General features: G+C 58.3%; 1 protein-coding gene across 1 annotated transcript; it reads left to right on the top strand.

The window, feature by feature from the left end:
• Nucleotides 1-5,894: 5,894 nt before the first annotated feature.
• Nucleotides 5,895-11,739, top strand: POFUT2 (protein O-fucosyltransferase 2). The gene is made up of 9 exons (XM_056119580.1): nucleotides 5,895-6,063; nucleotides 6,162-6,412; nucleotides 7,198-7,342; nucleotides 7,876-7,986; nucleotides 9,237-9,303; nucleotides 9,689-9,814; nucleotides 10,225-10,405; nucleotides 10,483-10,606; nucleotides 11,256-11,739. The coding sequence occupies exons 1-9, from the start codon at nucleotides 5,933-5,935 to the stop codon at nucleotides 11,407-11,409; spliced, it is 1,290 nt and encodes a 429-aa protein (XP_055975555.1). The 5' UTR covers nucleotides 5,895-5,932; the 3' UTR covers nucleotides 11,410-11,739.
• Nucleotides 11,740-13,486: the final 1,747 nt, after the last annotated feature.

Below are 13,486 nucleotides of genomic sequence, written 5' to 3'. Positions count from 1 at the left end.
AAGCTCCCTGTGGTGTATTCGATATGCCAAATACAGTAATGACAACAGGTCTCATTCTCCTTACCCTGAAAGAGTCTCCAATCATTGGGAAAAGACGAGTAAGGAGAGGCTGCTAAAATCTCAGGGCTGGGAGGAATAGAGACATTACTGGTGCCTGCTCGATTAATTCAACGATCAACGGGATGACAGTGAGAGTGACAGTGATTAATTTAAAAATAGTTTACATCTGCTTCAAGAGTTTTTTCCTTAAATTTGCATTTCAAGAAAGGCCCTTTAGTTTGCTTTTTATTTCATCTTTTATAATTTTATTTATTGAATCACCATGAGGGCAGTTACAAAGCTTTTGGGTTTAAGTCTCGGTAATACAATGAAACACTCATACCTTCACCTGTACCCACTCTCCACCACCAAAAACCCCAGTATATCTCCATCCTACACCCTCCCCTTACCTGTGGGGCAGATGATTTCCACATTACTCTCTCTCTACTTTGATCACATTCAATATTTTTTATCATTTTTTTTATTAGTGAAACACAATGAGGTACAGTTATAGACTTATAAATTTTTGTGCTTGGGTTTCAGTTATACAATGATCAAGTACCCATCCCTCCACCAGTGCCCATCCTCCCCCACCACGGGTCCTAGCATCCCTCCCACCCCCCATCCCACCCCCCCCTGTCCCACCCTGCCGCTGTGGCAGGGCATTCCCCCTTGTTATCTCTCTCTTCTTTTGGGTACTGTGTTTTGCAAGAGAGGCATTGAGTGGCAATCATGTTTGGTCTATAGACTACTTACATTCAATATTTTGACACCAGACTCACCATTATTATTTGGGGTTTTACCCCAACACTCAGATCTGCTGAAAAGGCAATATAGTAGACAATTTGTTTTCTATTGCTGGTTAAGAATAACGTATGATGTCACATGGCTGCAGAAGTGACCACGCGATTTTGAAATTCCAAAATTTTAACACTTAAATCTGGAGGGATTTCTGCCAAAACCTGCTGGGTTCCGAGATCTGTTCCTGGGTCTCTGGGATCATGGCCATTAAGCAGCTTGATCAGGAGCCAGAAAGGCCGTTCATGGGTGGCAACTTGGGGTCTCGTTGGGATGGGGAGGAAAGGGCCAGTTCCATCCCCATCCCATGAGGCCCCATGTGTCTCATCACTAAGGGCCCAAACATGACTGTCCAGTGGCCTCTGGAGGATGCAGGCCACCGAGCTGCCTAGGGTGAGCAGGAAGAGGGACAACACCCTTTCCCCCCTGGGGTGGCCTGGCGACAGTAACCTACCACGGGGTCTGGACGCATTTCTGCCAAAAGCCACTGGGTTCCAAGATTTGCTTCAGAGTCTCTTGGATCATGGCTGTTAAGCAGCTTGATCAGGAGTCAGAGAGGCCGTTCGTGGGCGATGACTTGGGGTTTCATTAGGGTGGGGAGGAAGGCTCTTTAGTTCTAAAGGTGTGGTAGAAAGAGCCCATCCAGGAAATTGGCAGGTCCCTCAGACCCTGAGGAAACCTGAGTGGCTTGTTTCTGAGGTCATGTCTCTGCCCCTGTTAAAGATTACATTAGTGGAGCCAGAGCAAGAGGACAGCAGGCACGGCACTTGCCTTACATGTCACCAATACAGGTTTAATTCCCAGTACCACATATGGTCCCTTGAGCCCATATGGTTCCTGAGCACAGAACCAGGGGTAAGCCCTGAGCACAGCTGGGTACACCCCACCCACCACCCAAAAAAAATTAGTGAGGCCTGAAAAATGGTACAGGGGTTCAGGCACCAGCCTTGCATTTAGCTGACCTGCTTTGGTCCCTGGCACTGTGCACGGTGCCCAGAGCCCTGCTGAGTGAGCCCCAAGCTGAGTCTGGAATAATGTCCGAGCACAGCAAGGCGTCTGCGGATCAAAAACAAAAAGATTGTGTGAGCAATCTCACCCTGCAACTCGACAGAATCACATGATGGCAAAGGCTGGCAACGTCCACTCAGCCACAGTACTTCGAGGCACTGATATGGAGGAGAAACACCACAGGCGCTAGCCATCATTTCCGGTTCTCTAGTGGAGCCCATTCCAAGACAGGGCCACCTCAAGTATAAGGCTCTGATAACTCCCGGGGCTGGAATAGTAAATCCTGCAGTGGCTGACCACTTTGGGGACCAAGTCCAATTCTTAAAATGGCAACAAGAGCCAAGGAACACCACCCAATTTCAAGAATCTCTTTCTCTGACAATCCCAGGCTGAAGAACCCTTGTGTGGGAAGGCTCAGAGTCAGGGGGTTTCTGCAGGGGTGCAAGGTGCCAGGGCCGTAGAGCCACATCCAGCAGTGCCAGTGGACCTGGCATAGGTAAGGCATGAGCCCCACCACCCAAACCCTCCTCACACTCTGAGATCCTTGTTTTACTATTATCCATATCCATAGGGGACTCCTTCTTTCTCTTCATTCAATGCACAGCTTTAAACTTCTCGCCCACATTTTAGTAACTCGGAAGAGGCCCTTTGTGGGAAATTAGAGGCATTTTTGTTCTTTCAACTGCAGTAAAAGCCATTGCCAGATTCATAACTTAAAAATTCCCTACAGGGTCAGAGCGATAGTACAGTGGGTAAAGCATTTGCCTTGCACGTGGCTGACCCAGGTTTGATCCTTAGCTCCTGTATGGGTCCCTGAACACTGCCAGGAGTGATTCCTGAGTGCAGAGCCAGAAATAATCCTGAGATTTGCCAGGTGTGGCTCAAAAATCAGAAAGAAAAAAATTCTCTACAGCTAGCTGTGATATTTGTACATTATTTTTTATCAACAATGATTTAATCTTTTCCTAATAAATTCAGATTAGATCACTCTAAAAGTTTCAGAGGCCCATTAAAAAACTTAGAAGTTTATCAATTTAATTGGGATTCAACCCACCAGCAGTTTTATAGTTTATGCAATAAATCCAAAGAAGCTCAGGTTCACCCTAGTATAAAACAAGATAGGAATCAATTGACAAAGGAGGTGAAAAGCTTACATATGGAAAAATTTAAGTCATTACTAAATGCGAGAGGACACCAGGAAGTAGAAGAATATTCCATGTTTCTGGATTGAAAGAATTAATATTGTCAAAATGACTACCCTATGCAAAGCCGTTGTACATACTCATTGTTATTCCAATCCGACTTCTAATGCCATTCCTGAAGGACATAGACAAATCCTACTGACTTGTATGTAACCATGAAGCTCCCAGAATAACCACAGCAATTCTGAAAAGAAAGTAGATGGGAGACATAGCAGTCCCTGACTTGCAATTATTCGAGAGGGGCTGGAGAGGTAAATCAAGGGACAAGCTTGGAGTCTGCCTGCAGGGGGCCTGGCTGATGGAACAGTTAGTGACCTGGGTCAGAGGGAGCCCGTGAAGACCTGTCCTCACTCACCTATGGTACAGAGAGATGCAAAGCAAGGGACCAGCCTGGGCAAACCCCGGGCCTTGCACCACAGAACTGAAATGACTGGGGGATGGGGAAGGAGGAGGCGGGCTCAGGGGACATGGGGAAGGGAGAGGTGGGTCTTGTCACTGTGGTGGCTGTGGTAGCTGTCCACCAAAATCAGGAACACTAACACTTTGTAGACATGTGGCCTTATACAACAAAAATTAGAAAAGAAATGGGAAAATGCAACCAGATAGAAGGAGAAATTCGATCTCCAAGGACAGTTGGCTGAAGCATTGGATTTGGGGGTACTCAGCCTGTGGCCACATCCCTGGACAGTCCGGGGCCTGCCCCCACTGACAGAGCAGGCCTTCTGAATTTTTCTGAACCAACAGAGCACTCAGCTGACATCTGCCCAGGCCAGGTGAGAACCCTCAGTCCCCGGGAACCTCAGGACAAGGTTCAACCAGGGCTCCACTGCTCTCGCAAGTCCAGGGGACACTGGGCCAGGGCAAGCTCCTGTCCACTGCAAACTCATGGGCCCCAATACGCCAAGCAGGGAAAGGAGAGGGTGTCCTCTCGGACGTGGGGGCACGCCTCTGGGACATCCGTGCCTGGCTCAGAGGAGGTGGGAGGGGATAAACGAAGAGGGTTCAGGAGCACGTGGGCAGCATGCTCGATGTGGAAGCTGAACAGTCCTTCCAGTGCCCCCTCCCATCCTGAGCTGTCCCCACAGGCCAAGGGACCTGGGGAATGGACCCTGCTCTGCCTCCCAGGCTTGCACTGGCAGGACTGGAGCCAGAGCCACTGTTTCTGGGACTCAGTTGGGCAAGAACAGAGCTCCCTGGGGCCAGCCCCAGCCCAGCCTGGGAGAAAGCTCCTCATGTCCCTACCACTATCCCTTCGGTCACCAGGGCTGCAGCCCAGAGCCTGGCTTAGCACAGCACTGCACCCCCATGCACATCCCCCACACCCACAGATTCCCCACCAGTCCTGTACCCCCACCACCCACAGGAAGCCCCACCCAGAGCACTTGGCAGTTTCTGGGTGGGAAAAGTCACTGAGAGGGTTGAGGCCAAGCCCTCAAGCCACTACCTCCTCTCCAGTCCACAGGACTTGGCCTCAGCACCAGCCCGTGGTATTGGTCACTCAGCCTCAGTACCAACCTACTACTAGCCATCAGTACTGACTACTGTACCCAGCCTCAGTACCAACCGTAGTACTGACCCACAGTACTGACCTACAAAACCCATCTACACTACTGAGTTTCAGCCCCTGTACCAAGCAAACTCAGTACTGATTCCTGAGGCCAGACAATAACCTCATGTCCACTGTCTGCCCCAAGGAGAAGCTGTCTCTCCTCTTTTGAGGGAAGTTCAGGTGGAGGCTCATCCTTGTGGGCCCCGTCCAGGTTGTTTTGCTGGGGACTCTGTGGAGGCTGGAAAGGCTGGACATGGCGCCCCTCCCACAGTAGCCCTCTCTGGCGTTACTGCCCGCAGCCTCTCTGAGAAAGGCGCCTCTGCCCTCTGGTGGCTCCAGTGTGTTGGGGACTCTGAGGGGTCCTCCGCCCTCACAGCTGGGGATCCCAGAGGAACCAGCTCTGGTTCTTGACCTAAAGACGTTTTCTGGGACAGCAGGAAAGCTCTTGGGCCATCCTGGAAGGTCCAGAAGTAGGAATCCGGGAAGAGAGGAAGAACGGAGTGGGGGTGGGGGTCCCACCTTCCGATCGCCTCAGAGGGCCAACTGGTTCCTCTGCTTCATGGGACTCGCCCCGGCTGTGACCACCCGCAAACGCAGGGACGGTGAGAACCCTCCGCCCCAGCCATATCTGGCCAGCACACCTGCGTCAGGTAACCCACGGGCTCTGCCAGAGAACTTGCCGTCCGTTTCTCTGCTTGCCCCACCGCTAACCCTAGTGGGGGCAACGCAGCGCGAGTAGAGCAACCGCTGGGAACCCTACAACCCCACGGCGAGGCCACGCGAGAGCGTCCAGGTGAGGGTGGGCACACGTGGCCTTAGCGTGGCCCCGCCCACAACTCCACCTCCATCGCCCAAGCCTCGGAAGATAGGCGGAGCCTGTTCCAGACCCGCCTGAGCCACGCCCACCGAGGCCCTGCCCACCAGTCAGCCCCGCCCACCAGTCAGCCCCGCCCATTTAACAGGCCCCGCCTACGGGCTGAACGTCCTCCAGTTCAGGGCTGGCGAAATCCAGTTAAAGAAGCCCGCCTGTTCGAGGTCCCACCTCAAGACAGCCCTACTCCCCAGAATCCCGCCCACTACGCAGCAGACAGACCCCGCCTCCAACCTGGGAAGCCCGCCTTTCGAGGCCCCGCCCATCAGACATGCCCCGCCAATCGCGTTCGTCCCGCGCCGCTGTCAGGCCCCGCCCACAGATCCGGCCGGGGCGGAATGGACGCAGAGCGCATGCGCCGGAGGCCCACGACGTTGCCGTGGTTACTAGAGACGGGCTTCGCGGGCCCGCGCGTGCGTTTCCGGGGCGGGGCGAGGCCTCGGGAAGTGCGTGGCCGCCGGGGCCATGGCGGCGCTCGGCTTGGGCTGCCTGCTGCTGTGCGCGGCGTGCTGGCCGCCTATCTGGGCCTCGGGCGAGGAGTTCTGGCCCGGCCAGTCGGCGGCCGGGCTCGTGGCGGGGGCGGCGTCCGACCGGCGGTGAGCGGGGCTGTCGGGCGGGTGGGCGGCGCTGACCTGCCCTCTGCAAAAACTCGACGTCCAGCGCTGACCCCGCGGCGCTGACCTGTCCCCCGCAGGTACCTGCTGTACGACGTGAACCCGCCCGAGGGCTTCAACCTGCGCCGCGACGTGTACATCCGTGTGGCCTCGCTGCTGAAGACGCTGCTGAAGACCGAGCCCTGGGTGCTCGTGCTGCCGCCCTGGGGCCGCCTCTACCACTGGCAGAGCCCCGACATCCGGCAGGTCCGCATTCCCTGGGCCGACTTCTTCGACCTGCCCAGCCTGGGCCGGAATATCCCGGTGCTCGAGTACGAGCAGTTCATCGCAGGTGAGTGGGCACTGCGGGAGCCCCTGCCGCGACACCAGCTCCGTGTCGCTGGGCTGTCACGCCCCTCGCACACGGCCGGGGTCTGGCGTTCCCGTGGAGATGGCACCGGGACCCCAAGGACATGGTTTCTTTGCACTGGATACACCTGCCTCCCCAGTGTCACCCCAGGTCCCCTACACCCACCAAGATGTGGCCCCATGTCCTGGGACGAATCTCAGGGTCTTGCCCAGCCTTCCCTCGCAGACCCTGGCCTGCTGCCTCCCTGGTGACAGGACGATGGTCAGGGCCTGGGGACCCCACCCTGCACCTGGCAGCCTCTTGACAGGCAGGTGTGGAATGGTGGATGCCCGGCTACACATCCTGGAAGCCTGGGCAGCAGAAGACTTGGTGCCTGGTTGTCCCCTCCCCAGAGCCACACAGGGAGGCCTTGGTGCAGTAATGGGAACGTGGGCAGGGCCTGCTCTCCTGGCTAGTCACTGTCCAGTGCCCAAAGCAAACGGGCATGGGGCCCTGGGCCGGGGAGAGCTGGGGCAGTGGGGCATGCATGCGGGTGCATGGATGCAGCAGGGACAGGGGGCACACAGTGTGTGAGTAGGAGAGAGTGCGAGCCTGGGTCCAAGAATGTTCTGGAAAGGTGCGGTCATTTGATGGGTGCTCCTAGGGCCAGGGGAGCCTCGAGGGCAGGGGAGCCTGTTGAGAGGGGCTGGGGAGGAGGCGTCAGCCCCGGATGGCTGTTCCGCCTGGGAAGGAGGCCCTGCCCACATGGAGCACTCTCATACTTTCAGAGTCTGGCGGACCCTTCATCGACCAGGTATATGTGCTGCAGGGCTACGCCGAAGGCTGGAAGGAGGGGGCCTGGGAGGAGAAGATTGACCAGCGGCCCTGCATCGACCCGCCCCTGTACTCACAGGACAAGCATGAGTACTACAGGTGGAGCCACGGCCCACACGCCATCACATACCCTGGCCTCACGCACACCCTCGCCCTACACCCCCCACCCCCGCCTCATGCATTCCCTGGCCCCATGCACACCCCTGCCCCATACACACCCTCACCCCACACAACACCCCTGCCCCATGCACACCCCCACCCCATGCACACCCCAGCCCCACTCACCGACACCCACACATGACAGTGCCCCACGCATGCCACTACCCACACACGCCACCACTGCACGCCTGTCTGCTGGTGCTGAACACCCACCATTGCCACTTGCACACCTGAAGGAGACCTTGCACCCCAGTTCTCTGAGGCACCCCTCATGCTCCCTGCATGCAGTTTGGAGGGGGCTGGCTTATCTTCCTCATGCCCTGTGTGTGGGAAGTGGCTGTGGGAGTGTGGGTGGCAACCCCTGCCCGTGCAGAGCAAAGTCCTGCAGACTCTGGTGCTGGACAAGGTCGCGGTGCAGACTCTGGCTTGGGCAGGTGCCTCCCTGAGTGTGTGTGCCTGCTCATGGTTTCCAGAGGCTGGTTTTGGGGCTATGAAGAGACAAGGGGCCTGAATGTCTCCTGCCTGTCGGTGCAAGGGTCTGCGTCCATCATCGCCCCTGTGCTTCTGAAGAACACGTCAGCACGGTGGGTGCAGGGTAGAGTATGCTGTGTACATGCAGGGGGTATGTGCTCGAGTCTTCACTGTGTATGCACATGAGTGCTCAAGTCTGTGCCACATGCTCATGTATATGCTTGAGTGTGTGCCATGTGCACATGTGTGCTTGAATGCTGTGTGCGCATATGTATGCTTACTCTGGTGTGTGCACATGCGTGCTTAAATCTGCTGTGTGCACCTCAGATTTGCATCATGTGCATTTGTATGTGCTAAGGTCTGTGTGCACACGCAGATTGAATCTGTACCGTGTGCACACATGCATGCTCAAGTCTGTGCCACCTGCACATGTGTGTGCCCAAGTCTGCACCATGTGTGTGCGTGTATGCTCAAGTCTTCACTGTGTGAGTATATGTGTGCTTGAGTCTTCTGTGTGCACGCAGGTGTGCTTGAGTCTGCAACATGTACACGTGTGCTCTAATCTGCCGTGTGCACACATGTGTGCCCGAATGCATCATGTATGCTTGAATCTGCACCATGTGCTCAAGTTTGTACCATGCACATGCATGGGTGCTCGTCTGCCATATTCACATGTGTGTACCCGAGTCTGCTGTGAGCCTCAGGTATGTCCATGTCTGAGCTCTCGACATGGGAGAACAGTGGGGGCAGGTCTCCCCCACTCCAGAGGCCTGTCCCAGGGGCACAGAGCTGGACTGAAAGAGACACAGCATCCACGCTCGGGAATGGGGAGGAGCGTGAGGAAGAGTAGATGGAGGTGCCCCGTGGACTCAGATGCAGAGTCCCCAGACACACACATACCCTTAATCTGCAGAGGAGTGGGTGGTGGTGCCGAGCACAGCCCCAAGAGGGCTGCCAGCAAACACACCCCCCAACCTCCCCCACTCCCGCCTCTGGGGTAGGCCTGTGAAGGTGTGGCCCGGTTCCCGGGAGACTCCCCTCCGCCCACCCTCATGTGATCCTCACAGGGCCCTGTCCTGTCCATGGTAGAAATGCATCACCCTGCTGGATGGGGCCTGCCCTTTCCTCAGGGTGCTAATTCTGGCCATGTCTGTGCCTAGTGCTGTGGACTGAGCGCCCGAACCCTGGCTGGGGCCACAGGGACTGCCCTAGGGTCCCTGTGGAAATAAAGCCAGAGGGAGCTGTGTGCCAGACCCCCCACTCTCGGGGGCCATGGGGTGTCCTGCCTCCAGGGCCCAGAAGAGGTCTGGACGTAGGCTGGCCCCTCTGGGCTCCAGCAGCCCCCGTCCTCGGCATCTTACAGGTCAGTAATGCTGGACCGAGCGGAGAACCTGCTCCACGACCACTATGGCGGGAAAGAGTATTGGGATGTGAGTGTGCCCCTCCTCCCCGCACCCTTTCCTCCTACTCGGACACACCTGAGACAGCACAGGGTCCCAAGCTCACGGGCACCGTGTGCCAATCAAAACCTGCCTGCAGCTTAAGCCCCGCCCCTGGCCATGCCCCCAGCGCCACGCCTTTCCGTGACTGGCCAGCTCCTGCCATGTGCTCCACCCTGGGGTCCCCTTCCCCACCCTGCAGGTGTGAGCGGGCAGTGGGAGGGGGTCTCCGGGAGGGGAGCTGCGGGCTCGGGCCTTTGCAGTGAGCAGTGGCTGGGTCGGGCCTCTCCGCTGACCCTGGGAACCCGGACTGGGGCTACACGTGCCGTCCGAGCCCCCCCGACTCCCGGGGTCCTGGGCTGCCTTGTGCCCGCAGACCCGGCGCAGCATGGTCTTCGCCAGGCACCTGCGGGCCGTGGGAGATGAGTTCCGGAGCCGCTTCCTCAACTCCTCCGATCTGGCCGACGGCGTCCCCTTCCAGGAGGACTGGACGCACATGAAGGTAGGAAGACGCATGATGGGGGCAGTGGGCGGGGTCAGCGGGACTGGTTGGGGACGGGGCGCTGGTGAAGGGGTGTGTCAGAGGTGAGGGCGTGGTCAGAGATAGTTGGTTACTGTGGCCACCGATGGTCACTGGTCTGGAGTGTATGGGGCGGGGGCTCTGCTTTCTCTGAAGCTGGGGGTCAACCCTGGGACTAGGTTTCTGAAAGCGAAGGAGGGGCGAGGAAGCTTGGTGGCCTGCCCGTGTCTTCACCTCACAGTACCCTGGGTCCCCTTCCTGGACGTCTGTGCTGTGTCCTTCCGGGCTGGCTCACATAAAGGCTTAGGTGATCACCGGCTTCCAGGGCCGAGGCAGCCCCCCACTGCAAGGGCACCCACGGGGAGCTCTCAGCCCCTCCCTCACCCCTCCAGGTCAAGCTGGGCTCAGCTCGGGGGGGCCCTTACCTGGGCGTCCACCTGCGGCGGAAGGACTTCATCTGGGGGCACAGGAAGGACGTGCCCAGCCTGGAGGGCGCCGTGAAGCAGATCCGCCAGCTCCTGAAGAAACACGCGCTGCGCCATGTGTTCGTGGCCACGGACGCTGTCCCACAGGGTACCCCTGCGCCCTGCGCCCAGCTGGACACCCCCCGCCTGCGCGGGGCACCCGCTCAGTGCCCCTTCCCCTTGCAGAGCTGGAGGAACTGAGGCGGCTGCTCCCCGAGATGGTGCGATTCGAGCCCACGTGGGGGGAGCTGGAGCTGTACAAGGACGGCGGCGTGGCCATCATTGACCAGTGGGTGTGCGCCCATGCCAGGTGCCTGCCCCCCGCTCATTGCCCTCACCCTCCCTCGCCTTCTCCAGCAGGACCCCTGACCAAGCCAGGGGCGGCCCCCATGGGCAGATCGAGCATGGCTCTCTGTGACCCTGGGGCTTTGCCGTGTGGGCTGGCGGCTCTGTGGTCTCTTCCTCGGCTGGCCCTGCAGAAGCTGAGCAGTAGGCTGTCCCCTCCCTGTCTGGGGGTCCGGGAGCCCCCCACCTCTGCTTAGATGCATGTCCTTGTCCCAAGAGCACACATGACTTCCTAGGACAAACCCCAGCACTTCCTACCCAGGTCTTCTTGCATCTCAGCCCCTCAGAAGTACAGGCTGGGCCTATCTGCTGTGCTTTGAGGGAAGAGACACACACACATACACCCCTGCATGCTACTGGACAGGACGCTGGGCCTGGGACCGGGTCCCCCGGGCTCCCTGTTTGGTTAGGCCCTGCCTCTGGCGGGGGGAGGGGAGAGAGATGTCCCCACACAGGACTGGGAGTGGGGCCATTTTGGAGGAAGGGTCAGTGTGGAGCTCCAGGGATGGCAGCACTGGCCACTTGGCAGGGGACTGCACCTTGGGAGTGGGTGAGAGCCAGGCGGATGGGGGTGTGGGAAGGCTGCACACCCCCTGACCACAGTGTGTCCACAGGGTTTTCATCGGCACCTCGGTCTCCACATTCTCCTTCCGCATCCACGAGGAGCGAGAGATCCTGGGCTTTGACCCCAAGACCACATACAATCGTTTCTGCGGGGACCAGGAGGACACGTGCGAGCAGCCCACACACTGGAGGGTCCTATACTGATGATGTCCACGGCCAGGCGGGTGCAAGCAGTGCAGACCTAGGGCACTGTGGGCCGGGCGGGGATGCAGGGCCAGCCCCTCGTCCCCAAAGGCTGTGGGGCTTCCAATGTGCCACGACCTGCAGCCCCCAGTGGCTGGTGCTCCCTGAGCCCCATGTGTGAGCAGCTGCTCAGAGCCAGGCCAGCCGGGAGGTGCTGACTCCCATCTCGGACAGCCCCTGACTGCAGGGGACAGAGTGGTCATGGCGTGGGAGCTACCCAGGCGGGCTGGTGCATGGAAATATTTATTTTCCGTTTGTATACTCAGGCCAATAAAACGTGTTTTCTAGAAAGCTGCTCCCCTCCCAGGCTTGTCTCTAGGGTGATGGCTGACCCACCATGTGGGGCCGCATGATATCCCCAGCTGACTCGGGGTGGAGGGGGTGCCTTTGCTTGTAGCACCTGAGGGCCGAGGGGAGTCAGGAGGGGTCTCTGGATTCTCCACTGCCCCCATGGCTCTGTGGCCAGCCCAGGGTGGGGGCACCCAGCGGAACTTCACGGGACACCCTGAGGAAGCAGCCGTGAGCCCCCAGGCCACGGGGCCGGCTGCCCTCCCATACCCCCTGCACCAAGCAGGGTCCAGTGTGGGCTTGGCCCTGCACTGCCGGTGGGTACTGCGGACCCTGAGGTTCAGTGCCTTCTGGTGGTCCCCGGGGGATGTCCTGAGGTCACAGGAAGGGGAGCCCAAGCCAGTGACTGATGTTGTGTTTGGAAGATGCGAGTACCTTCCTGGAGGCCCCAGGGTCAGGGACTTTCTGCGTGTCCTGGCAGAAGCTCCCAGAGCGCCCAGGGTCAGGGACTTCCTGCTTGTCCCAGCAAGAGCTCCCAGAGGGCACAGACAGACGGGAAGGGGTGAGATCTGTGTTCTGAGTACGCTTGTGAGTTCACACTGACTCAGAGATGGCAACCACGCCCACTCCAGCTTCCCTGGCTCGGGAGCAAGTGCCTGCACTGCTCACGTGCCAACGATGTGGTGACCTGGGCTCTGGGGCACGCCCGTCCTACTTGTCCCTGTACATGCGTGTACTTACAGGCAGCTACTCCACTGAGTGTCCCTGTACATGCGTGTTTATGGGGCAACAGCCCATGTTTGTGTCTGCACACATGTTCTTACAGGGCAGTGTCCCTGCACACATGTTCTTGCGGGGCAGTGTCCCTGCACACATGTGTTCTCACGGGACAGTGTCTCTGCACATGCTTGTTCTTAGGGGGCATTGTGGTGCCAGGATCTTATCCCAGCTTCAAGCTTCTGGGTCTCTCCTGGCCCACAGTGTCATTTTTACTGCCATTCCCTTCACGCAGTGTTGTGATTTGAAGTGTCAGTTGTCACCTGTGTGTGGCTTTGCTGGGAGACCACCACTGTGGACCTCGCGGCTCAGGCCAGAGCTGGGTGCTCTCTGCGTGCGGCTTGAACTTCAGAGCCTCCCTGCTGGCATTTCCTGAAATGACAGGCATTCGACTTGGCCTTAAAAGGCCCCTAAAGCATGGAGACAGTGGACAGACCCTCAGGGTTCCCGGTCTACGTGGGTGACCGACCTGTCACGCCATGTCCATTTCTCCTCCCCGGGGATCCTGAGCGTTCCTGCAACCTCTGTGTCCCCTCCAGGCGTGGGCGAGTGGCCCTGCTCTCTGGTCAGCTGTCCCCAGCAGGCGAGTGAGGCCTGGAGGCAGGATGCCTGTGTGGTGCAGGATGGGGTGGAATCCAGGGTTCTCAGAGCCCGGCCCAGCCTGGTGACACGCACACACATGGCAGCACACGCAGACATGAACGGTGAGCTTTATTGAGGACACTTGCATCCTTGTCTAGGGGGACAGCGTCTCATGCTCGTCCAGCTGTGGGCGAGGGGCAAGCTCATGCGGTGGTGAGCGTGGCATTATCAGGGACACGCGGAGACTGGGTGGGTGCCGGGAACTCTGGACAGTCCATCAGTGCTTGCATCCAGACTCGGACTGCAGACTCCAGCCCCAAGTGAGGAGGAGCTGCGGTGGTTCCCTGCGCCCCACCCTGTGTGCTGCTGTGGGCGAGCGCACACTCGGTCC

This window comes from Sorex fumeus, unplaced genomic scaffold (assembly GCF_029834395.1).
Source record: "Sorex fumeus unplaced genomic scaffold, SorFum_2.1 ptg000041l, whole genome shotgun sequence".
Lineage (NCBI taxonomy): Eukaryota > Metazoa > Chordata > Mammalia > Eulipotyphla > Soricidae > Sorex > Sorex fumeus.
This window is presented reverse-complemented; position numbering and strand designations above follow the sequence as displayed.